At 44.3% G+C, this 26,694-nt stretch overlaps 1 protein-coding gene across 1 annotated transcript; it reads left to right on the top strand.

Moving 5' to 3' along the window:
- The first annotated feature begins 13,691 nt into the window (after positions 1 to 13,691).
- abhd15a (abhydrolase domain containing 15a) lies at positions 13,692 to 24,684 on the top strand. The gene is made up of 3 exons (XM_061073631.1): positions 13,692 to 14,510; positions 22,529 to 22,881; positions 24,021 to 24,684. The coding sequence occupies exons 1-3, from the start codon at positions 13,995 to 13,997 to the stop codon at positions 24,682 to 24,684; spliced, it is 1,533 nt and encodes a 510-aa protein (XP_060929614.1). The 5' UTR covers positions 13,692 to 13,994.
- The last annotated feature ends 2,010 nt before the right edge of the window (positions 24,685 to 26,694 follow it).

Here is a 26,694-nt window from a genome sequence, read left to right as displayed (position 1 = left end):
TTATGCGGATGACACCCAGTTATATTTGTAAATAAAACCTGATCAAAGTAATCAATTAACTAAACTTCGAGCATGTCTCAAGGACATAAAAACCTGGATGACCCGCAATTTTCTCTTATTAAACTCAGATAAAACAGAGGTTATAATACTCGGCCCTAAACACCTTAGAGATACATTATCTAATGATATAGCTGCGCTAGATGACATTGCCCTTGCTTGACACAGTCAGGAACTTGGGAGTGATCTTCGATCCTGATTTGTCCTTTAATAGTCACTTAAAAGTAATTTCTAGGACCGCGTTTTTCCACTTGCGTAATATCTCAAAAATCAGACATATCCTTTCGCAAAAGATGCAGAAAAACTAGTCCACGCCTTTGTTACATCGAGACTGGACTATTGTAATTCATTATTATCAGGCTCCAGCAGCAAGTCGTTAAAGACTCTGCAGCTGGTCCAAAATGCCGCAGCACGTGTCCTGACGAGAACTAAGAAAAGAGAGCACATTTCTCCAGTATTAGCATCGCTACACTGGCTTCCTGTTAAATCTAGAATCGAATTTAAAATTCTCCTCCTCACCTTCAAGGCCCTTAATGATATGGCACCTCTTTACCTTAAAGAGATGTTAGTTCCATATCAACCTACTAGAGCACTCCGATCCCAGAACTCAGGTTTACTTGTTGTCCCTAAAGTCTCTAAAAGTAGAGTAGGGGCCAGAGCTTTTAGCCATCAAGCCCCACTGCTGTGGAATAATCTCTCACTTTCAGTTAGGGAAGCAGACACGCTCTGTTCCTTTAAAAGTAGACTCAAAACCTTCCTTTTTTATAAAGCTTATAGTTAGAGCTAATTAGTGCGATGTTCCAAATTTGATTAAATGATGATGCTAAGACGCACAGGGAATTTATGACACAAGACACACGGAGCTTCTCTTTCCTGCTTCTCCTTCCTTTTTCTCCATATTTATCACATCAAGATAATTCTTATCTGATCAGTACATGTTACTAACTTGACCCCTTTTCCCGGGGTTTCTGTGCCTTAGCGCCCGCGGATGCGGGCGCTAAGGTTCGCACCATGGATTATGATTGTGGATCGCGTGTCGGAGGTCGCAATGGTGGATCCAGTTCGGTGGATTCTGTATCGTGCCAGCTGATCGTCGTTGTAATGGAGGATCCTTTGTCGCGTTGGCATCGGATGATGACGGACCACGACCGAGGCGGCAGCTGATAATGGATTCTAACTGGCGGCGGTGGACAATGACTGTGGATTACAGTGGATCTCATCCTGATGCTGGATCGTGGTCTTGCTGGCTGCTGGCCAGAGACTGTGATTGCAGCGGGACTGCCTGACACATAGTATTGAAAAATGTTTAGCCTCATGGATGCTGCTAAAAATCCTGATGATGTTTTCTTACACCTGACATCTATTGCACTTCTGTCCGTCCTGAGAGAGGGATCCCTCACATGTGGCTCTCTCTGAGGTTTCTACATATTTTTACCTGTGAAAAGGGTTTTTAGTAGTTTTTCCTTACTCTTGTTGAGGGTTAAGGACAGAGGATGTCACACAATGTTAAAGCCCCATGAGACGAATTGTTATTTGTGAATGTGGGCTATACAAATAAAACTTGATTGCTTGATTGATTGATTGATCCACCTGTGACCATTTGCTGTGTTTCTTGTGTTCGTTTAGATCTCAACCAAAGTTTAATGGGTTATTTTTTGCTCCGTGTCCCGTTCCTCCTCCAACCTTAGTGGAAATCTGTTTAGTTTTTTGCAACTGACAAAAAACGAATGCAGGGATGGACACATAACCTCCTTGGTGGAGATAACAGTTAAAGCTAAATATAGAGGAAAGGTAATCATTCGTTTTTATGCATATAGGATTTAAAGGCCCTAGAACTGAAGATGGTAAATGAACAACACCATAAATTAAACAATGAGTTTAATCAGATATACTTACTATAATACTTACCATACTAACCCACTTCACAATATCAACCTGTTATTAGCACTTATTTCACATACTTTACTTTTATTTTGGGGACAAAAACACTTCCCAGTTAAGTGGGCTTGAGTCAGTCGTGAAATAAAAACACATCACATTCTGATTGGTTCAAATGATGCTCACTGATGAAAATGTGTGATATCACCCTTTTCAAACCTCAAACCAAGAAGACAAGAGCCAAGACGTAACACACTTATTTAAAAAAATAAAATAAGCAAAACGGTTAAACTGTGGCGTGCACTCATGGGTGTGTCCTCTCACCCAGTGGGTCGATGGGAAATGTAAAGTCTGTAGCTATATATACTTCCCGTATGGGGAACATGTGCCTGTTCTTCCTGACTACTGATTAAACAACAGTAAGCAGTACCTACGTCTCTGCCTTTCCTTGTCCTGCCACATTGGTGACCCCGTTTTTTTGAACATGTTCGAGGTGAAGGAGGATAGTGTCCCTTCCTCATCGGGGGAAGACGTTTTTTCTTCCCCGGCTCCCGTGGACCGTGTCTCCACGACAACCATGGCGCAGCAGCTTCCAGGATCGAACAGCTCCGCGGAGCACGTTAAGCTCCCGGAGTTTTGGCAGAACGACCCCGCGCCGTGGTTTCAGCACATCGAGGCTCTCTTCCATCTGCGAGGAGTAACGGCAGACGACTCCAGGTATTTTTTGGTGGTCGCGGCTTTGGACCAGCAATCCACCCGGCGCGTGATGCAGCTCCTGCGAGCCCCGCCGCTGCGGGGAAAGTACACCGCCATCAAGCAGCTTCTCCTCCGGCGCTACAGCTTGTCAGCCGCGGAGAGAGCGGACAAGCTACTGTCGCTTCCCGGTTTGGGTGATGGTTCGGCAGTGGACCTGATGGACGAGATGCTGTCGTTGCTGGGCTCCGAGGATGAGGGTTTCCTGTTCCCGCACATCTTTCTGCGCCAGCTCCCGCTGCAGGTGCGCGCAGCCCTCGCCAACTCTTCCTGTTTGGCGGCCGGCGACTTCCGTGGATTAGCTGAGGAGGCGGACCGGATCCTGCTGACTTCGAGGAACGTCTCCGTGCAGAGTGTGGCCGTGGAGTCCTCGCAGTCGACGTTGGAGAACGAGGTTCCGGCAGTGACGGCTGCAGTCTCCACCCGCACACAGCGCGGCCAGCTGTGTTTCTTCCATCAGCGCTTCGGCAGCAAGGCGCGCCGCTGTGTTCCTCCGTGCGCGTTCCAGGCACCGGGAAACGGAAGAGCCGGCGCTCGGTAGCAGCCGTGGGCGCTGGTGATCAAGAGGAGCTGCTGTTCGTTCATGACTCCATATCAGGTAATCAGTTCTTGGTGGACTCCGGCTCGCAGAAGAGCCTTCTCCCTCCTGCAGCTACGGACCTCTCCGCCCGTGGCAGTGGTCCGCGTCTGACAGCGGCTAACGGCTCGGCTATAGAGACGTTTGGTACCAAGTCTGTGACTGTGTGTTTCAATGGACGCAAATTTCTGTGTGATTTTGTTGTAGCCTCCATTACGGTTCCTATTATCGGAGCAGATTTTCTGTGCACTAATGGGTTGTTAGTGGATGTAACTAATCGCAGGCTCATTGATGCTGTGTCTTTTGCGTCTTTTCCGTGTCAGTCAGGGGGACCCGGGCCGTTAACACACGCTAATTTTGCGGCGTCAAAGGATGTCTTCCAGCGCTTACTGGCGGAATTTCCTTCGTTGACAACGCCCGCATTTTCTGCCGCGGTTACTAAACACGGCGTGGAACATTTCATTCCCACTGCGGGTACGCCCGTTTTCGCACGTTCGCGTCGCCTCGACACCGTGAAGTTAGCCACCGCAAGGAGGAGTTTGCTACCATGGAGCGTTTGGGGATCGTTAGGCGGTCCAACAGCCCGTGGGCTTCACCGCTCCACATGGTGCCCAAGGCGGATGGTTCTTGGCGGCCGTGCGGCGACTTCCGCCGTTTAAATAACATTACGGCCCATGACCGTTACCCAATTCCGCATGTTCAGGATTTTTCGATTCGTCTGGCGGGCATGACAATTTTTTCTAAAATCGATTTGGTGCGAGGTTATCATCAGGTGCCTGTGCGGGCAGAGGACGTGCCCAAGACTGCTGTCATTACGCCGTTTGGGCTTTTCGAGTTCCTGCGGATGCCGTTCGGCCTTAAAGGCGCAGCGCAGACGTTTCAGCGATTGATGGACTCGGTGCTACGTGACCTCGCGTTTGTTTTCGTCTATTTGGACGACATCTTGGTGGCCAGCTCGTCGGCTGATGAACATTTGTCGCACCTTAGGCAGGTTTTCCAGCGCCTTGATGGGCATGGTCTCATTGTCAACACAGCCAAGTGCCAGTTTGGGCTGTCTGTCATAGACTTTTTGGGCCATCGCATTTCGTCGCAGGGTGCGGTTCCTTTGCCCTCGAAGGTGCATGCAGTTGCGGATTTTCCCCGTCCGGTCTCGGTCAGGTCGCTACAGGAGTTTTTGGGCATGGTAAACTTTTACAATCGTTTCTTGCCGCGTGCGGCCCAACTCCTGCAACCATTGTATGGTGCTTTGAAGCTTAAGAAAGCCAAGGACCAGGTTGATTGGACCCCTGTGAGGATCCAGGCTTTTGAGGGGGCTAAGGCTGCCCTGGCTAACGCGGCGCTTCTGGCGCACCCCGCGTCTCGGGCGCCCATCTCCCTCACGACCGATGCTTCAGATGTGGCTGTTGGTGCAGTTGTTGAACAGCGGGTTGCGGGTGCGTGGCAGCCCCTTGCATTTTTTAGCCGCGGTTTGCGAGACAGTGAGCGAAAATACAGTGTGTTTGACCGGGAACTGTTAGCGTTGTACCTGGCTACGCGTCATTTCCGTTTCCTGCTGGAAGGCCGCCCTTTCACAGCCTTTGTTGACCACAAACCATTGACGTTTGCTATGGCAAAGGTGACAGAGCCATGGTCTGCTCGCCAGCAGCGTCATCTAGCGGCGATCTCCGAATTCACAACGGACATCCAACATGTGGCGGGTAAAGCGAACCCGGTTGCAGACTGCCTGTCGCGGGTGTTGGTGTGCCCTGTGCATCTTGGGGTTGATTTTTCCGCTCTGGCTGCCGATCAACCTGGGGACCCGGGTATCGTTGCACTGAGAGCTGCGACTACCGGTCTGAAGCTGGAGGAGGCAGTTGTGCAAAATGGTGGGCCTGCCCTCCTTTGCGACGTCTCCACGGGCCGCCCCCGCCCGGTGGTGCCGGTTGCTTGGCGCCGTCGGGTCTTTGATATGGTGCACTCTCTTTCTCATCCGGGTTTCCGGGCGTCGGTGAAGTTGGTGTCTTCGAAGTTTGTGTGGCCTGGCCTTCGCAAAGAGGTCAAGGAGTGGGCGGCCACATGTGTGGCGTGTCAGCGAGCTAAAGTTCACCAGCACACTAGGGCGCCCCTCGAGCCATTTTTGATTCCAGCCAGGCGTTTTGATCATGTGCATATCGACCTTGTGGGGCCTCTTCCCCCTTCCCAGGGTTTTACACATCTCCTTACCATGGTAGATCGGACCACTAGGTGGCCAGAGGCGGTTCCTCTGTCTTCCACGACATCTGCGGACGTGGCACGCGCTTTTCTTTCAGCTTGGGTCTCACGTTTTGGTGCACCGTCTGATATCACCTCTGACAGAGGCCCGCAGTTCATTTCGGAGCTCTGGTCGGCGCTAGCAAAGTCTTTGGGCACACAGGTTCACCGTACCACTGCCTACCACCCCCAGGCTAACGGTTTGTGTGAACGTTTTCACCGGTCGCTTAAGGCGTCATTGCGGGCTGCGCTCTCAGATGCAAACTGGTTGGATCGGTTGCCGTGGGTGATGCTCGGGTTGCGCTCGGCTCCTAAGGCTGACCTGGATGCCTCGCCTGCAGAGTTGGTGCTCGGTCAGCCGCTCCGCATCCCAGGGGAGTTTCTGCCTCACAGCTCGGCCCCCTTTCCGCGTCCTGCGTCACAGTCCGCTTGTGCACCGGTGCCCGTGCATCATTTTTCTCCTCGGTATTTCGTGCCAACGGATCTCGCGACCGCTCGGTTTGTTTTCGTGCGTCACGATGCTCACCGGTTTCCCCTCCAGCCCCCGTATGACGGCCCGTTTAGGGTGTTAGAGGCGGGTTCTAAAAGTTTCATTCTGGACATGGGCGGGCGCAGGGAGCGTGTTTCGTTAGACAGACTTAAGCCAGCTCATCTGTTGGCCGGCGAAGAGGTGCTACCGGCCCGGGTTCCCCGTCGTGGTCGCCCCCCTTCTAAGACCCCTGTGTTGTTTTCTCCAGTTGTGCCTCCTGATCCTGTGTCTGTTGTAAATGATGTCCCTTCTGCTTGTTTCACCCCTGCGTTTGCGGACGGGGATCGGCGTAGCCGTTATGGTCGCCTCGTTAAACCCCCTGAGAGGTACTGACTTTTGTCCCATTTTGTATTTTTCCCTCTGGGTGTTCGGGGGGGGGCTGTGTGGCGTGCACTCATGGGTGTGTCCTCTCACCCAGTGGGTCGATGGGAAATGTAAAGTCTGTAGCTATATATACTTCCCGTATGGGGAACATGTGCCTGTTCTTCCTGACTACTGATTAAACAACAGTAAGCAGTACCTACGTCTCTGCCTTTCCTTGTCCTGCCACAAAACTGCAAAACTATACAGAATGTTATGTTTTTCAGGCATCACTCATTAGGAGCTGACTGAGAATAGGAGCTGATAGCCTTTTCATAAAAGTATGTAAAGCTTCTCTCCCTCAGTGTACCATTGGGATTAACTTGTGCGTCTACATTTAATGCTTGACAACACTTTGTCATAAGCACTCAGAATGTGAGCTGAAATGCCCTCCTGATGGTTTAGCTGAGAGAAAGAGACCAGGAGAAATGACCTGTTGTACTCACACCCAAGACTCGCTAATCTCCATCTAATCTGTTTTCCAAGAGGCAACTCATTCAGCTCAGCAGAGAAGGTCAAGAGGCCCTAAAAAGCACATCTGCATACTACTCTGTCCCTGTCATTTGTATTGCCTCAGCAATTAGGTGATAATTCTTACTGTGGTTATTTTTTTTTTACTTCTCTCCTTTTGTTTTAGTATCTATTGTTGCCAGTTTTATTTTATCTTCTTGACAATGCTGCATGGATATAAATCCCACAACAAAAAGCTTTTTCCTTTTTACAATGGCTTAGGAACTATTGCAGGAATTAACCTCAGTAACAAACACAAGTTTATTATACTCACACATTTTTTACAGTAAGTTAATCCTCACAAATGAACACCACTTTTGTGATTTGTGAAACTGAAGTAAAAAGCTCATGTTAGGTTGTAAACAAGAGGCTGTATATCCCACTACACAGAAATAATATCCTGGATGCAAATGCTGACATCTTGCACATTTGGAGCCAGAGTCTTCTAGATCGCGCCGATGCAAGCACTCAACCAATCGTGAGTCAGTCTCAGCTGTCAATCATGATGTTTCACCCTGTTCTTATAGCATCAATTAAGGAATTAAAACCAAACGTACCTGAAAATGTTGCATGTTAACATCATCAGTGTGATAAGAACTACCTTAGATGACAGAAAACATCTTTGAGAAAAAATGATCTGACAATGTTGACTCTGATTTCTTTAGTTTGATCCATGTCCCATCCACTAATATGGAGGAGGAAAGGTTTATAGTAGTACTGCATCCAGCCACCAGGTGGTGATTATGTCGCTTTGACCTATCTTTTGTGGAGCTGTCATCTTAATTTAAAGTTTACCTTATAAAGAAAAAAACACACCACTTAATTATCTGTTCTGCCAAAGCCTTTGTTTCTGGAAAGTAAGTAGTAGTCTGTGAGAAGACAAACACAGTGAGGCTGTTGTGGTGAACTCTTGAGTACATTTTGTTTGTGTTAGGTATCCTGACTAAAGCCCCTAAGCCACTAGTTAGCAAGACATACACACACAAACTTGAAAAAAAATGACGAGTGGTGTATTAACTGCTGTATTTTGAGTCACAGAATAAATCATGAAAATGTATTGACCACCGACTTTATTTCATGATTTATGCCATAATGTAAAGTTAAAGATTAAAACTTTGATTTGCAGTTTTCTATCCCGGAGTGGCTTCTACAAGATCTGATTTACAGTTCAATCTTAACCTTGATGGCTCAGCCTGCCATGTCCCTCCACACACCATTAGCTTATAAGTAGCAGGCTTTTTATGCCTCTGCATGAAATGCTAATTTTTATGTAGCAGGAAGTGTAAATGGTGCAGGAAGGCCAACCCTGAGGATGTGGTCATGTACTGATCTGTGTCAGAGGGCGGGGGGGATGAAACGCTGCGGCTGGATGTGGCTGCTCGTGAATTTAAAAAGTTGCAGTTAACTTGATATACTGTATTTTTCTCTGCAGGACACTTGTGGAGGACAATGTTTATGCACTATATTCTCAATGATTTTATATTACTGAAGCAAGTTAGTGAAACTGGAGACGTGTGTTTAAATTTGTCTCTCTTTGTCCAGCAGATTGAAGTGGACACATCTGTTTGATCATGGTTAAGACTCTTTCAACTCTGAACCTACGTCACAGTCCAGGTTCAAAGGGAGGACATGTACTGTAACATAAATAAAGCTGGATGTTTTAAAAAGGTAATGCCAACTTAAACATGGATTCTGCTCATGGTTGCACTTACAGAAAGTGAGGGGACCAGCTGTTTAATTCACCCATAGGTGAGACGTTGTAGTTTTCATTGACATTAAGCTTGGCCCTAAAACAATCAAACATCATTCCTGAGAAAAGCTAAACCAGGTCTGTGTCAACGGAATAACAGTAATCTGTGGGGAGCTGTAAGGCAGTTTCTGTTTGTTTGGATGTTAGAGGTTGTGACTGTGCCATGGTGACAGGACGGGAGGAGCCCACAGAGGAGAGGGAGGGACAGGGGCGAGGAAGGATGAGGACAAAAACACTCCACTGCTACCGAGACATGTGGGGTCAAACTTTTCAGTCTCAATATAAAATTGACTCACAATCCTCCTAAATGACAACAGCTGGTTTGCATCTCTCTCGAGTAGGGAATGAGAATACGTTTTAAATTCTGAAGAGGAATATTGGTTTGGGCCACAAATTAGATCTGAACAGATGAAACCATTTGTCATAAGGCTGCATCGAATGCTGTCTCTCTCCTCTCCTCCTCGATGACGTCCCTGTTTCACTCCTCTTCTCTCCTGCTCGCTCCGATGCTCTTTTAGTAACTTGAATTGAGCCATTTTGTCTCAGATTGTCAAGGTTACACATGTGATGACGGACATGTTTAAGTGTTGTTTAAAAATGGAAAATGTTCACTGAGTGACAGGTCACCAGGTTAGAGGCTTAGTTTCTACTGTTGCTGTCATTCTCAAAAACACAATAAATTCATCAGGCAATGACACAAGACATTTTGGAAAATGTGCTTAAGTAAAGATTGATACCAAACTACAGACAGAGACCATAGATTATATATAAAAATGGAAAACGACCATGTTTGGGAAAATACATTTAATTATATATTTTTTCAATGTAATGCCCCATCCGTTAACAGGGTGAGGCGGGGTTTATGACCTATACTGCAGCCAGCCACCAGGGGATGTGTGTGTGTGTGTGTGTGTGTGTGTGTGTGTGTGTGTGTGTGTGTGTGTGTGTGTGTGTTTGTCAGAGTGTGTGCCTTTGTTATCTGGGGTTATTGAACTGCTAAAGTAACTGGGTTCAGTCGTTCTTATTTCACTGCCACTAAAGGAATAGTCTTTTGCGTTCATGCATGTATCTGCTTGCATTAATTGAACACAGACAAGTGATGATTAAATATGACTTAACCTGCCTCAAGGTATTTGAGTCAAATTTCAGCCTGTGTTGTCTCCACCATCTATCTCGTACCATCCAACTCTTTATTTCCCTTATCAGTTGTCAATAAATAGAAGGATGAGGGTCAGGGTTTTCAAACACAGGACAGGAGTGACTGTTTGTTTTGAGAAAGCATGTGTGACATTTCCCTGTGGCCTTTCACTCTGACAAGGATCTATGTCTGCTCTGCTATCTGGTCCAAAAGTTAATGTTGATTTAATGACCTTTTTTTTTCTTCCTGCAAAACATGGTATTGTTTTCGATGTTTCTGGATCTCCTGTGGCCTTTTGAAATCATAGATTGTTTGAACTGAGACCACATGTGAGTCATTTGAACAGTTTTCCAACATGAAACCTCAAAGATGTTTTCTTTCCAGGGAAATGCAGAAATTTCAGAATAACATGCCTCTTATCTCGGCTTTTGACTTTGGCACAAAGATGAGGGAAAGCGGGATTGAAAACAGGTCATCACAAATTAGATCAGTAGCCTAAGAGGGATATCTTACTGCAGTCAGTGTGGAGCCCCACAACCTTGCAATCACTTCAGAACATATGATACAGAATGTGATATAAAAGGGTATAGGGCTGGGGCGATATACATTGATCTGCATAACGTGCCTTGACGCGTCATATGGAAGGTGGTTGGGCCTAATCAGAGCAAGCTGAAGCAAAAAAAATCACCCACAATCATCTTAAGAATAGTTCACCGATAGGCAGTCCTGACCAGACTCAGACACCGTTCTATGGAACCAGACCTGTTATTAGATTTTAAAGGAGCCTTTCTATTTTAACCTGCGCAGCTTTTTTGTCTTTACGGTAGTGAATCCTGGCGGCACAGCGTAGTTTACATCGTTCAGTGAACAAAAAAAAGTGGGAACAAAGAGAAAAAAGGAATGTAAAAGCTTTTTGGCTGTTCATTTTAGTTGAGTAAGGGAAAAGGAAAACTCAAACTACATCTCTATTTTTCTTCTTTATTTCAAGATGCCTTTTTCAGAAGTTCTTTATTTTATAATTATTTTAATATTAGATTACTCTCCATTTCAATGTGAAAATCTATAATAAACATTGTTGAAATGCTATTGAGTTTTTAGGGTTAGCCTTTCTTTATTTTAGTGAGTCAGTTTCTGACTTCATACAGACATTGAAACAACTACTAGGCTACTTCAAAATATACAGTGTGTCACTGAATCATAGCTGCACTGGTTGGCGGACACATATATAAGTTATTTATATGATTAGCTACTCGATAGACTGTCATTTTTGCTTAAAAATAGCTTTCTTCTATATTTACTTATTTATTTCACAAAGAATATACAACCATAAGTATGTTTAACACCCACATATGAGATGATTTTGCCAAAGACTTCCAGCAGGATATGTCTCTTCTTGGTCACCTGGTTGCTCTGTCATTTAACGCTGGCTTTGGCTATAATTGCATTATGTCAAGGTCTATATGACAATTAAAGAAAAGAAAATCCAGCTCCCGCAGTTCTCAGACAAACTGTAGCCTCTGGAAATGTCTGTCTATCCTGGAAGAAAAGCCTCATGAACTCAGGTTTGTTCTTGCTTGTCTTTTACTCTTTTGAACACCACATGTCTCAGTCTGGTACATTTTACAGTGTTCTACTTTAGGCAAAACATGTTATTGCATGTTTCCTGGAAGCTTAAAGAGCTTTAAATTAGTGTTATTGAAATAACATTTCTAAGAATTAAACATCTCATTAACGTTAATGATCAAACTGTTTTATAGACCACCACAGAACCTCGATTCGATTACACAGTGAGAGATTATCTTTCCCTGTACTCTGCACAATGGTTAAATTAACATAACACATCTTCTCCCCAGTGGCTTTGTAAACTGCTCTGCTGCGTCTCTGAGGTGATGCTAACATCCTTCAGCCGCTCGTTTGTCTCCATTTTCTGCTCGCTCTTGGCATCTCCTACTTTGCCCCTTGTTTACGTTTTCTACTGACTAATCCACTGGAGCAGAGTGGCATCGAAAACTGGAGCAAACAGATGATGATCTACTGTCTTGTCATTTTTTCCATTAGGGTTTGTTTCCTCTCGCTTGCTCACCACCGGTCAAAACAACGTGCTCCTGACACACAGATGACAAAGCTCACTTTCCCTGAATTCATCAACCTTACTAGAGCAGTACAACTAAAATCTGTTTGTGACTGACTGAGATGGTGGCGGAAAATCGCTGCGTCTTTGAGTCATGCACGATAACAGCTATGGGCTTTAATCAAAATGTGAAACTTACAATAATGTGATTAAGTCAAAGGGAATGTTATTTTAACCTGGTGCTCAAAGGCCCTACACACAAGCCAGTTTCAGACATGAACTCCGGAGAATATCTGCACAATGGGGTCCCAACATTCTCTGGAACATAATCAATGCATTGATTAGAAGATTCTCTCCGCTCAGGGGCGTTCACAATAATACAGAAATCTCTGGTTTATTGCAACAGTAGAACAGGTGTGTGCTTGGCATCTCGGCTCCAACTTAATCACTTTATCTCCCCCCAGATATCATTACTTAGATGATGTGAGTGATGAGCAAATACTTATAACCCCCCCGTCGGAGCCTACATGTGGAATGCTGGGGTGTTCGAGGGGCTGAAGCAACTGGCTCATGTTTGCCAGATCTGAGCCTCATGTAAGCTATAGCAATACTGCATGTCAACCAAAGGTGCCAGAGGTGGAATGACTTTGTTTTGTGCAATTTGGGCCGTACTCACCAATTGCTACATGGGTCACTTTGTGTTCTCATACAGATTACCATGGCCTAGAGCAGTGGTCACCAGCCTTTTTGAGCTCAAGATCACTTTCCAATTCCAAACTTAGTAGATCTCTTAAGCCGAGATCTACCATTACATAACATTTAATTTTATCCAAAGCGACTTACAATAAGTGCATTCAACCATGAGGGAACAAACCCAGAACAACAAGAATCAAGAAAGTACAATTTCTTCAAGAAAGCCAAACTACAAAGTGCTATAAGTAAGTGCCATATTAGTGCTACTAAATTGTTTTGTTTAAACTTTTATTCAAGGTATAGTCGGAGGAGGTTTGTTTTTGGTTTGCGGTGGAAGATGTGTAAACTTTCTGTCCTGATGTCTTTTTCTATTCAATGCACAATATTCAAATTAATATCAATTAATATTTACAATGCAAAATATGTAGCTTCTAAGTTCCACAACATTTTTGCAGAGGAGCTGCTAGTGCAGCACAATGTTTTTACATATAGGCTTTGATTTGAATATGGCCACAAATATGAGTATACAGTTTGAAGCCGTGCATCTTCTGCTCTTGCAAATATTTCACAATAATAACCCCTTTTTAAACAAGGGAAGGGATTCCATCAACAGTGCTTTTATTTGGAAAAGGCGTACAGAATGTGTTGCAACCATTTGTTTGTGACATTAATTCATCAGATAAAGATTACAAATCAGGTGAAAGACCATCTTCTCACTGTTTATTCTACTGTGAACCACAATGTTGAGAGAGAGAGAGAGAGAGCGAGAGAGAGAGAGAGAGAGAGAGAGATAGAGAGAGAGAGAGAGAAGAGAGAGAGAGAGAGAGAGAGAGAGAGAGAGAGAGAGAGAGAGAGAGAGAGAGAGAGAGAGAGAGATGACTTGAAGTGAAATAATGAATTAATGGAGAGGGAGTCCACGCGTAAAAACACACCAGATGAAGTTACCTTCTTGCATGGTTCTTATTGGAAGTATTTATTCTTTTAAAAGGGTAATTATCACAGGGTTTATCTCGCTCACACGGCACCTGCTCTCTCGCAGGGTGGGGGGGAATGGGAGGCGGCTCCAGCCACAGCCGCGGGTCGCTCCTACTCATTTCTTGCGCTCCCAGCTGTTGTTAGTTTGGCAGCACTGGTGGAGCACACAAACACACACAGTCGGAACTGAGCTAAACAAAGAGAGACTCGCATCCTTTATTTTAAGAAAGATGGAAACATGACGTCGGATTCGGAGCGACCTGGAAACGCAGAGTAGGCGAGGAACGCACGCCGGTGACGAGGACGAGGAACTGGTGCGTCTTTGGCTCCGGAGGCACCAAACTTCAGTAAGGAGCTGATCCATTTAGAAGAAGCAGCTTCTCTGCGAGACTGAGCATGACTCTGACCTCTCTTGCACATCTCTGATTACATTGTGCTCTGAAGTGTGGGGAACGTGCGTGTCTAACCGTGCAAATGCTGGGATGGCTCGTGGCTCTGTGCGTTGTGATCCTGGTGGTCCTGATACGGCCGGGCTCCAAATATTTTGGCACCGAGAGCCCCCCGGATGCTCTGCTCCACGGACTGGGGATTCCACAGCAGGCGGTCAGGGACAAGTCCGGGGGGTGCGTCCCGGAGCCGGAGGAGAGGGACGATGGAACAGCGCGCACCGTGGCACTGATCTGCAAACCCTCCGCGCTGGCCAACTACCTCCTGAAGCACTGCAGGACTTTCAGCCACTACGCGCCGTGCGTCGGCTGGACGTGGCGGGCCAGCGCCTTCCTGCACAGCGCGTACGAGGCGTGCTGGCCCTACGACTGTCCGGTCCAGTTCGTGCGGAACAACCTGCAGCTGAGCGACGACGGGCTGGTGGCCCTGGACTGGGCTGTGCCATCCTACCAGAAGCGACGCAGAACTTCCAGCCACTCCACCAGTCCCATTCTCCTCATCATCCCCAACTCCTTTGGGAAAATCACTAGGAACGTGTTGAAGGTAAATCCATGCGTCTCACTCATGGACTGCACTGCATTTGCTTTATTACAGAGATGAACGTACTACCAGAAATAATCAAATTGGGTATCTCATTCATCTTCAACCTGGTATCTCAGCCATCTGCAGACTCTAGCATCATGATGCTGCCAACAAAAAGCCATTTGTGTCCACCTCATTGATAAAGATCAAGATCCCCTCACTAGATGACTCTGTAGCTGCTCATGTGTCTTGAATCTATTATGACATCAACAAGATGAACATTGTAAGCTGCAAGGCACTGTGTGTTTGTCATTGCAGCAACAGTAGGGGTTCCTCACTTCAAAAGGTACATAGGAGTGTCTTTATAGCTGCAATTCAAAGAAGGGATTGGCATTTGGTATAAAGCGGGATCCTTCTGCCAAGGCACACCAGTCAAGCTAAATTTAAACAAGTTAAATCAAGCTACACTAAACTACACACATTTATAGAGAGTAGTTATCTTAATGGCTGTCTTTTTTATCAAGGTCCATGAATTAGTCTCTGGGAAATAATTGAAAGCTTAAAAGGATAAAATCTCACACTGTTAAAGAAAGAGATAAAAAAAGATTGCCTGATCCCTGATAAAAGAGCAAACTGATTTAAAATGAAAACATATAGAAACCATGAAATGCATGGAACACATTTACACACAAATGTCCTCTGCACAAAGTATTTTAACAAGGAAACAAATCAAAAGAGATGTAAGAATCATTTAAATAAGAACTGGGAAGATGCTTGTGCAAATCAACAATGGCCATTGGGCAAAGGAAATCACTTGACTTTTAGCAGTCTGAAGAAAAAGGGCAGAGTGGTAAAAAAAGAAAAGAAAAGGGGAGCAGAAGCATTACGAGTCTTTCAACTGTTCTTTGAATGCCCTGACTGAGGTAATCGAGTGAGGGATTACAAAGCATCCCTTGACTCGAGGGGCCAGTGGGAGTGCTGCTCCACACGAATGCCTCTTGGCTCTCACATCACTCTGGGCACCTGGCGTCGCACTAGCTAGCTCATTTCATCTGGTACTGTAAACTCTGAAGTGCAAATTGGTCATCGGCTTCCTGTCAGCTCCGTGTCAGAACTAACAAGTGTGCAACAACTGGATTGTCCCAACACAAAAAAATGGGTTTGATGTAAGCCTGGAGTTAATAACATCTTATATTCATAGGGGAAGGCAGGAAAGAGGAGGAAAAGTGAGGAGGCAAAATAACTGTATTATAACAACGTAAACATGTGGTTACTTAAATATTCACCCAGGAAAATGATAAAGAGATGATAAGTAGCTCACGTTCAGATGGATTTGTGCCTCTTGTTTGGGCACAGGGTAGAGAGCATTTGTGATTTGTGACGGAGTCAGCCAGTTACGCTTCGGAGGACAGGAACCAGAGGCAACACAAGGGATATTCACCAATTAAGATTTCATCAGTCACTGGGGATTTTCACTGCATAAAGCAGTCAGCGTGTGCGTGGCAGACAGAGATAAAAAAGAGGTCATGTTTTCATGGGCATACACACACGAGTCTATATCTGTGACACAGAGAGGAGACAGAAGAGGAAATGTCTCTTTTTCACAGCACTCTGCAGGAACCGATGGATAAATGAACCAGCTCCTCTTAAATCATTCATATTTTTACACTTGGTTTGTCGTTTGCTTCTTGTTTTGTCTGCTGCTGTTCACACCAGACAGTTTGAAATGTGCAGAGACGATACGTAGCATTAGTTCAATACGTCTTTTAGTTGTTTATCAGTGAATTAACACTGGTTTCTCTGTCTTGTTTCTTCTGCTCCATCTCTGTCCTTCATCATTATGTATCCTTTTTTTTATTTCTTAAAGTGGTCACTGAACATTAAGCCAAAATTGGTCTTTTGCTTGCTTTCTTGCTGAGGGTTACACGAGAAGATTGATATATCAAACGCATATTTTTGTGGTACATATGAAGCTACAACCAGCAGCTGACTTGCTTAGCTTAGCATAAAGACTGGAAACAGAGGGAAACAGCTCGTCCGGCTAAATCCGTAGGTAACACAAACCTCCATCTATCCACACCACAGCTCTAAAACTCATCAAGTGAAATGTTAGATAATGATCTTATTTGTTTAATCCATATAAAAACTTTAGTGTAGTGTAGTGCACATAACCCTGCTGTAAAATCAGAAGACGTGAAGCAGTGATTCTCTTATTCAGTGGCCTGTGATTTGTGTTTAGAGCAACGTGCTGAAAGGTCGTATATGTTCACATAAGCAGAAATCCAGCTGTGTCAGAAGTTGTGCGTGACGGCCATCGTAGTTTCCTGAAACAGCAGGTAGGATTGTTACAGTTTCACTGTTCTGTGACCATTCTTTTCACTTCATGAGTTCTGAGGGAGCAGTTTTGGAATTCCCCAAATTCCATGTGGGAAGTGATAATAGCTTTAGAAGTGTGCAGTAAAAGTTTTTATATTTACAGCCTGGAATGGATCAGTGAGGGAAGTAATACCAGCAGAAATACATCATTGGAAATGTGTTTATTGTGTAAATATCACCAGCGACTAAAGGCACGTGATCCATTTCAGACAAGGCATGAATGTCTCTGGTTATCAAGCGTCTGTTCATGTCAGAGTTTCAACCGGGCAAAGAAACAGGGATTAGATCAGTGCAATGTCTTCTTCTCATCTCTCTGGGAATTTTACAGCTTGGTGTCGATGCACTGAGGCTAAACTGTTCATTAAGAGCAGCGATACTTTACATACATCTTAGGACATTAACAATAGCTGGGACACTTAAGACATTTTTCCCACAGGCTCAGCAAAATGCAAATTTGTCTCCCCACTTTTTCCTACATCAGTGTCTAGCCCTACATCGGGTTTTGGCAGCAATTCCGTCAATGACTCATTGGATATGTTTTTTTTTCCTCTCAGCTAGAATGAAAAGGTATTGACATTTTACCAACCACTAGATTCTCATTCATCTTGGAAAACACAAATTCAGCAAACCCTCTGTGACATAATACAGTTTTATGGAGGAGCTACCTTGAAAGGAGCTACCTTGAAAAATTGTTGGTTCTCCTTGGGGTTTTTAATTGTGGTGATGTTGTCTTCAATAATTCATAGCTCCTCTCCACTACGAATGTGTGTCTGTGATGCTTATCGTCATACTGAACTGTATAGGGCCTATACAGTATGAAGTTGCAGGATGATTTAGAGCAAAACAAATATTCAACAAAATAGATTTTCAGCAAAAATCGCCATAATTCCTCTCAAATGTCTGCACCGATTGCCCTGTTCCTAACTCAGAGGAGTAAATCCATGTCTGGCCCTTGTCACAGGCCTGTTGAAGAGTATTTAGTCGAACTATTGACCTGGATAGATGATGGAGCACTGCAGTGAGATGCTTTGTTGCTTTTAACTTGATTTGTGCCAAAGTTAGTTTGACAGAAGTGGTGGTCTCACAGACACAGATCACATTACACTGTGATTTGAGAGGAATATTGTTGAACTTTTCGGGGGCCCTCTTTTATTTATGTTTGTCATTGTTTCTGTGGAGGGGGATAAGAGAAAGAAATGGGGAGCTCTGTGTGTGTGGGAGGGACAACCCTGGCATGTTGTGCAGCGTCTGGAGTCCCTGCTGAAGGAATTTATCACTGCACTGACACTGCACAGTTTATCAGCGCAACAAAACTAAATGCACAGCTCAAAATAGCACACAGCCTGAAACCTTCTGTCTGCAAATCTGGTGTAGAACAAAGCTGAAGTTGCTAGATTTTCAGTAATGAACACAACTTTTAAAATAACATCTCATGATCTCATGATAGCTGTGTCATGTGCAAATCACAGGTTGTATGAAAACATCAGTTCATTTATCCATCCTTCCATTCTCCCACATTGAAAACCACGGTGGACTGGACCAATCCCAGCTGACACCAGGCGAGAGGCGGGGTACATCCTGAAGAGTTTGCCAGCGTATCACAGGGCCATCCTATACCTCTTTTGCAAACAAGTATATTAAACATGAATAAACCTGCAAAATAAATGTGATTAACTCCTTTCATTGCCAGTCGAGGAGTTTGCCTTTTCTTTCCCTGTGTGAGTAATGTTCGACGTCACGAATACGCCAGAAACCAACTCGTCAGAAACCTCACTGCATCTTGCATGATACAAAAAAACGCTGTTGCACGTTGTTACCAAGATGTAAAATACCATAAGTACACAAATGTTTGTGGCTGTTTATGCACCAATGTCCGAGTGTGCAATGGACTTCATAACCACACGCCGCAGAAGGTGCAGCTGCAAAATAAAAAAGAAGAAATTAAAGTGTTAATCTACTGCAGAGCCATTAGAGTATGGAGTTAATGCTGATTATTTTCATTCCCATTGCACAGATAAGCCTGATCTTACACCTATTTGACACCAAACATAGTGAGTATACGCAGATTTTTCATAAGCAGGTAGACCCGCTCAAAGCAGGCGATTGACGGCGATTAAAAGCCCTTTTCTACTGCAGAGTCATTAGAGCTGGGAGTGAGCGCTGATTGTATCCAGTCCCACTGCAGACAAAAGCCAGATGTAAGTGTGTTTTTTGAGCAGTAGAAAAGGGGCTTTAGAAAATCCACGCAGACACAGAGATGCCAACTGCACACTGAAAGAATCAGGTTGGTCTTGCTGTCAGGCGATATTTCTATAACCACTGCCTTCACAGTTTATCAAATCTTAAAAATCGTCCTTGGTCATGAGTCATTGCTTCACCTCCAAGCAAAAAACTTTCAGTGAAACACAATATAACATATTTAGCAGTTGCAATATCCTTGGATTTGGTTAATTCTCCCCGACAACTTTCTTCTTGTGTTCCATCCGCTCAGTGTTTAGTAGTTAACGCAGTGCAGTGCCTCCTCATCGCTCAGTGAGCCTGGGTGACTCACACAGTGCATCACCACACTGTGTGATGGTGGTTTACACCGTGCAGCTGGAGCTTACTAATACTGGAGCATGCAGACATAACCGGGGCAACATAACTTCACCTGATGCAATCTAAGGCACAACATTCATCAGTCGGCTGCAGCTCGTTTGAAATGTTAAATATCTCAATACCTGTGGGAAGGAAAGTGAACTGAAGTGATTCAGACTCATTTAGAGCTGCTCTCCACTCCCCCTCAGATGGTCCTCTTGAATCTCAGTGATCCAACGTTATCTTTGGAAGAGGCTGAATGAATGAGGTTCCAGTGTTGTAGAGCTTTCACACGCTGCCTGTATCTGTCTGAGTAAATCCTCTTTCTATATAGAAATGGGCGAAAATGCGACTGCAGTGTCTCTGAGCTGTTAAATAGTTAATGCCGTGATTCTGCAGCTGCACCTGCAGTATCCTGTGGTTTCTGTAAATCTAAAGCAAAAATGAAACTCATTTCGAATCTGACATTTGATGTGCTTATAACCACCAAACCTCTGAGAAAATGAAGAACAAGTTTTCTCTGTGGTGAGATGAAGCAGGTTGACGCTGCCCATTTCCAGGACAGACAAGCTGCCTGCATTAGTTTCCAGACACTGCCGTGGAAAATGTATTCTAAAGGTAAATTTCTGAGGCTCCACTGGAATAATCATCAATTCTTCTCTGCAGGGAGAGCGTCTCAATTTATACGTGGGGGATGTCATTTCTGCTCAAATCAAAACGTTGAAGCCCTGCCAGCTTTATTTCCCCCAGCTCATGCAGGTTTAAGCTGTAGGCTTATTAAGATATATGGATTATTGGTATATTGACTGTATTTATAAAGCACTTTATCTAGTCTTATCGCCTGCTCAAGGCTCTTTACACTAGAGTCGACCACTTCCCCAGTTATACATACATTCATACAGTGCTACTATGTGCTGGACTTTTTCAATCAAACACTATTCGAAGACAGAGAGATGGGGTTCAGCCTCTTGCCCAAGGACATGTGGACTGGAGGAGATAAGGATTGAACCGCCGACCTCTGCAAAGTACAAGCCGCTGTACCTCCAGAGTGGATTTATGTTACAAACACTTAAAACCACTGTCTTTATCAAGATCAAGAATTTAGTGAATGACGTAAAGTGTGCTAAGTTGCAACCCAATATGACAAAGACCCTCACCTTACCATCACATTTCATGGAGCCTCTGAGGCTCTGCTGTTTCCTCTGAGGATACATACAGCCTCCAAAGATTTCAACCATCGTTAAACCTTTATTTATGTGCTGAATAGAACACAAATGTTGCATCAATTCCACATTTGTGCACACATTTTAATCGGCATTGATTCAGTTGTAAAGAATTCAGATATTTGTTCGGCACCAATGACTTTATACAGCCCAGATATCTCATGTTGTCACATTCATGCAGCAGTAGTGATATTTCTCTCCGGTGAAAGGGAATTTCTTCCTGCCAGAGAAATGAGATCACAGGTTTCCACACTCGAGTCCTTTCTGCTCTCCTGCTGCCAACACAGCACCGAGTCCTTTTCAGGGAACGCTGCACCGTGCAGGTTGAGGCTTTTCTCGACTGTCGGCTGCATGGGCATCTAAGCAAATCACATTGTGCATAATAGCTTTCATAAATCCCCCCACTGTGTTTGACAATTGCCTCTATAATGCCTGTACATCTTAAACTTGCCAAGTACATGGCACCACCCTGATTTGTGATGGAGATGAGTCTATATATATGCATATGTCTATATATGTTTAACAACAGGGGGTTCCATTTTATGTATGCCAAACATTTTTACTTTGTCAGTAAAGTGATTGCACTTAATCCAGTTCATGTTGAATGACTGTGTACACCTCAAGCATGGATAAACAACACAGGGAAAGGGAGCAACACTTAACCCTGCCAGCAAATGGTTATTTATTTTTCCATGCAAATAAAAAGCATTACCATGCATGTTCAGGCAGCGAAGACATTTAAGGGAGCAAAATGGAAACTGACTTCTAAAAGGAAGCATTGTTGAATTCTGAGATATAACAACTAAGGGACTAGGCCACACAAAATCGACCATTGGGCACAAAAAGGGACAAATAACACCCTCATCTATAGTCAGAAAACCACCTAGCACCCTCTAACATCTGGCTTTTGTCTGCAATGGGAATGGACGCAAACATCAACAGTGATGGATGGCAAGGCGGCGAGGTGAGAGAGCGCCTCAGTTTTTGATGCGTTTGTGACATCAAACATGAAGAATCAGGAAAGCAATTCCTCTCCTGGCAGTGGGAAAGAAGTCAATCACATGTTTAGCCTGCATATATGTGCTAATTCTGGTGTAAAAGATGTATGTAAGATGTAACAGGATTTCTTTTTTTTTTAATGTTCAATTTAAAACAGTAAACTCCAGTGCAGGTCCCCCCACTCCACGACACTTACACATTTTTACACACATGATCAATTTTTCCAAGTTGATAGATCATAAATAAGGTATACTGGGGCTGGTCGGAGCTGTTTGAGATGGATGTGTGGAGAGACATTTGTTCCAAGGCACATTAGTGTACATTGCTGTGCAGAGTTGGAGATAGAAAAATAAAGGTGTGCCAGGTAGATTAAAATGTTTCTGTATATCGTGAATTGCTTGGAGGCTGACAGGTACTAAGGAAGTAAATTGGTTAGCCTCCCAATTGGAGGCTGTTGTAATGAAAAATGTGAGAGTGAAGACAGTTAAAAAAAATGTGCAATGTGGCAAGAGACCAGTTAGAGCCTTTTTAAAGTTGTAATTGAGCCAAATTTCCTTCCTGATTTTTGACTCAGTGAAATGTTGAAGTAGATCATATACTGTAACATGCGAAGAGGACACTGTGTTCTCTTTAACTTGCTCCAGGACACACGAGAAGCAGGATTTAACCATTTGGAGACCAATGATATCACTGGAAGTTATGTAACCAAGATTACTTTGCCCTTTTTGTGTTTGGAGAGTCGACCATTTCAGTCTCATATTCCCCCATATAAATCCAGATGTTCTAGAAAGGCATCGTTGAGCTGACACACTATTGGAGATACATGTTCATCCTTTGACTTATTTTTCTAACCCCTCTCTCCAGTTGTGTGAAGCGGCCCTGTCCCACGGCTACCTTCCTGCCATCTTCAACCGCCGCAGCCACAACAGCACGCCGCTCACCACCCTCAAGCTGCAGCAGTTTGGAGACCCGGCGGATCTGCGCGAGGCCGTGCGCTACATTCGCCACAGGCAGCCGGCCGGGAGACTGTACGCAGTGAGCGAGAGCAGCGGGTCAGGCCTCCTCCTGTCGTACCTGGGGGAGTGCGGATCGTCGAGTTACGTGACGGCAGCCGTCTGCCTGTCGCCCATGTTCCGCTGCCAGAGCTGGTTTGAGAACGGGCTGTGCTGGCCCCTGCAGTGGGCACTGGTGCTCTACCAGAAGATTGGTCTCAGCAGGTAATGAGATAAAGATGATGCTGTTAATCAGTTAGATAATGAGAAATTATCTCGGAGCAAAGTATGTATGTAAGATTGATTCTACTTTGTTTTCTATTAAAGTGGCAGTGGGTAGAATTTAGTAACATAAAGTGGAGAAGTTGCATGTGGCAGCTGATGACCCCTCACCTCATCCTCCTCTTCCAAACATGAAAGAGAACATGTGATTACCTATAGTTTTCATAAAAACTCAAAGGGTTTTTAGTTTGTCCACTTCTAAGGTAAATAAAACAACAATTTTTAGAATTTAGAAGAAACACACTCTTGAAAACATCACTAGAATTATTTTATATTAAATTTCTGTCAATAGATTCCTTTCACCTTAATCTTACAAACTGAACCTTTATAGAGTAGATCTAGATTAATACTGCTTGGATTTTATTTAGTTGATTTGGCCATTAATTCCATTTCATTTTGGCAATAACATCTTACTCACCAGAGTCTGCACAGTAGTGATCAGGGGTTGTAGCCCTGGTAGCAAATACCCATTGATACATGTTGTCAGCCAATCATGATTCAGTCAGACATTTTTGTGGTGATGTTGTCTAATAACCAGACATCAGCAGCTGGCTTGAGTACTCACCAATATAGGGCAGAACAATGAAATTATCATGAAAATGAATTAATGAATTATATATATTGGTTTTAATATGATTAAATTGGTAATATGAAAGGGGATTGCTGATATATAACACATGCAAAGCCTATTCCCTTGGAAAATGGTGCTGTAGTGGAAGAGAGCATAAAGAGTCTTGGAAGACGGGAAGAGATAAACGGCTCCTTCTATTCATTCACTTTACTCCGGGAGGAAATCACAGAGGATGTGATATGAACAGGATGGACTAAAATCTGTAATGAAAGCAGAACCTCACTCAACATTGATTGGACAGGCCGAGACAAATAAGGAAACAATCAAGTTTCTCTATCTGGGCAGGTCATTGATTCTGAGAAACACCGTGACCCGGGTGAAGTTTCTTGAATCAATGTCAATAGGGAACGTGAGACCAGTGCTGCTCCTCAGAATTGATTTACTGGTATTTTTGTCTTGTTGACTCTGTTTACCTGTGTGTGTGTTTGTGTGTGTGTTTGTGTGTGCATAGGTACAGGACGGTGCTGGGAGAGACTATACAGACAGACACCCTGTTTTCTAGCTGTTCCTTGCGCAGCCTGGAGGAGGCGCTGTTCTGTCAGACTGGACATACAGGCCCTGCACCATCAGCAGCAGTAGCAGCAGCTACAGGAAGCAGTGGTAGCACCAATACATCAGGTACCTGGGAGGCTTACTGGGAACATAACGAGCCCTTGAGAGACGTGGACGAAGTGGCCATTCCTGTTCTGAGCTTGTGCGCTCGGGACGACCCGGTCCGCGGGGACACCCACTCCACCATACCCTTGGAACTCTTTGAGACCAACCCACATTTTTTTCTCCTCCTAACGGACCGTGGAGGTCACTGTGGTTTCTCCACCCAGTCTGAGGAGAGTGGTGCTGGTGCACTAAGTGCAGCCGGCACTCCGGCCGTGCCGAGCCGTGGGACCAGTTGGAGCCACAGAGCTCTGCTGGAATTCTTCCGGGCGACCACAGACTTCTTTGCCGCTGAGGAGAGAGCAAAGCAGCTCGCCGCCAGGAGGAGGGGGCTGGGCGGGGGGGCAGGGGCAGGGGGCAGGTTTTTCCGGCACCGCAGTGTCAGCACATGTAAAAAGGTGCCAGCGTGTTCCCATAATATCCACGCCATTTACAACTGGCAGAGGTCCTACACACGATGAGGGAGCTTAATGGAAGTTAATGGACTGCACTGATGCACTGGGATGTGACGCTCTGCCCGTGTGACACTCAGAGACAAAGTCTAATGATTACAAAACTAGAAATGGGCAGCGATTGTATAGTGCTGAGGTGATGGAGTACTTTAAAGTGAGCCATAAAACACTCGGACTTAGAAAGCAGACAGGCCACAAGTTGGCATGCAGTTGTTATGTCCAGCTGCTCGGCAGTTGATACTAAATCCTCAAGATGAGCGGCTGTATATTTTTCTATGGACTGATTCAGGTCTCCTCACTGCCAGCTGTTAGAATGAAAATATTCAGTTTTATTTAGACCGTTTTTGATTCATCAGTTCGTCTGCCTCACATTTTACACAGTTTGCTACATTTTCAGCCATCTTTTGGATATTTGAAACCTTGACACTCAGTGTTATATCTAAATGTTGATGTTTGAATTTCTGAAGGGATATTATTCGGGAGAAAAGTCCTGTGCCTAGAAAGTAGAAGGGGAAAAAATCCAGTGAAGATTTTAAATTCATTTGAGCAAAATGTCAAATGAGTCTGAAGGACTCGTGCAGTGTTATTGTAATGAAAACATTAAAGAAAGTTTACTGTTTTAATCATCCGCATGTTCTCTTCTTTATTGGGTAATGGTCGTGGTTCCCAGAAAAGAGAAACTTGTTGCAGCTTTTAGAGGCACGTCTGTGCTCCAAGGTTTCTCTGGTTCTCCGTTCAGATCTGATGATGGGGAAACTGTGAGAATGGCAGATCTTTTCCCATCAAGATCCATGACCTATTCTTTGAGAAATCATTGAAAAATGTATATTCTTGCAATGTTAAAATAGGTAGGGAAAAATTTCCGTCAGCCCACTGATCCGGATACGCACAGAAATTGATTGGGGTTTTTTCTGACCCATACCACAACACGTTTCATTGTAATCTGTCCTGAAGTGTCATTCTGCTAACTTACAGACAGACAAACAAACACCTGGGTTAAATGGCATTTTTATTTATCTTGTTCTGGATTTCTCATTATCTTTACTCATAATCAATGGTCATGTTTAAAGCACTTTACACTAATGTTGTAATCTGTTGTCTTCTCACACTCCTGCATAGTCAACACTCACAGACACTCCCTATTATAGCACAGGCCCCCGAGCCATTCACCGCTGTGTGTGTGTGTGTGTGTGTGTGTGTGTGTGTGTGTGTCAAAGTCACTTCAGTGTTTGTCCACCCACTGTGCCTTATACACTCAGACAGCTGGAGCACAGCAGTGTACACAACGACAGACCCGGAAAATGTGCTGGCAGACACACTGTCAACCCACATCTTTGCCATCACACACACAAACGCATCAGGACCCCACACAATACACACAACAGTCATGAAGCTGTCACATACAGTAGATGGAGGATATTTTTATACTTGTTATCCACAGAAACCTTCACTGTCCTGTGACACACACCCACTGACACACATACGTGACAATTGCATGGTAATGACACTGTTCGTATTGTGGACAGGGCCTATGTTAAAGTAACTTGAAGCGATACCAAGATAAAAAAGATATGGCTCATTCTAAACTCAACTGAAATATGGAGTATTTTTGAAAATGTGATTTTCAAAAAGTGGAGATTGAAACCAAAAAAAGCTTGTATCTCATTTCCTATTCATTTTCTAGTTCACATTCTACTGACTTTGTTGCCATTGTTAAATAATGTAGACCTCTCAAGCCATGACGATGACACTGTTTTTGACTGTAATGACATAACAATCCACACGGGGACAGGGGAGAGCAGATGTATTTTATCCTCTTCACTATCTATTTTTCATTCTTGATCAAACTTAGTTTTTCTTTGTTTTAAACTTTTTTTTGTGTAATCATCAGGTTAGATTTGTAATCAAGACTACACAAAGACAACACAAGACTCACGAACCACACACACTCCAGATGTTGCACACATTGTTATTCGTTAAGAGCAGTATAGTCCTTTAGTTCTAGAGTATGCATATAGG

Source organism: Limanda limanda, chromosome 6, assembly GCF_963576545.1.
Source record: "Limanda limanda chromosome 6, fLimLim1.1, whole genome shotgun sequence".
Taxonomy (NCBI): Eukaryota; Metazoa; Chordata; class Actinopteri; order Pleuronectiformes; family Pleuronectidae; genus Limanda; species Limanda limanda.
This window is presented reverse-complemented; position numbering and strand designations above follow the sequence as displayed.

Bases quoted from the DNA above. Each gene is read 5' to 3' on its own strand.
- abhd15a (XM_061073631.1), top strand. From the start codon at position 13,995: ATGCTGGGATGGCTCGTGGCTCTGTGCGTTGTGATCCTGGTGGTCCTG. The intron at 14,511-22,528 runs GTAAATCCATGC...CCCTCTCTCCAG, and splicing joins TCACTAGGAACGTGTTGAAG to TTGTGTGAAGCGGCCCTGTC. The intron at 22,882-24,020 runs GTAATGAGATAA...GTGTGTGCATAG, and splicing joins CAGAAGATTGGTCTCAGCAG to GTACAGGACGGTGCTGGGAG.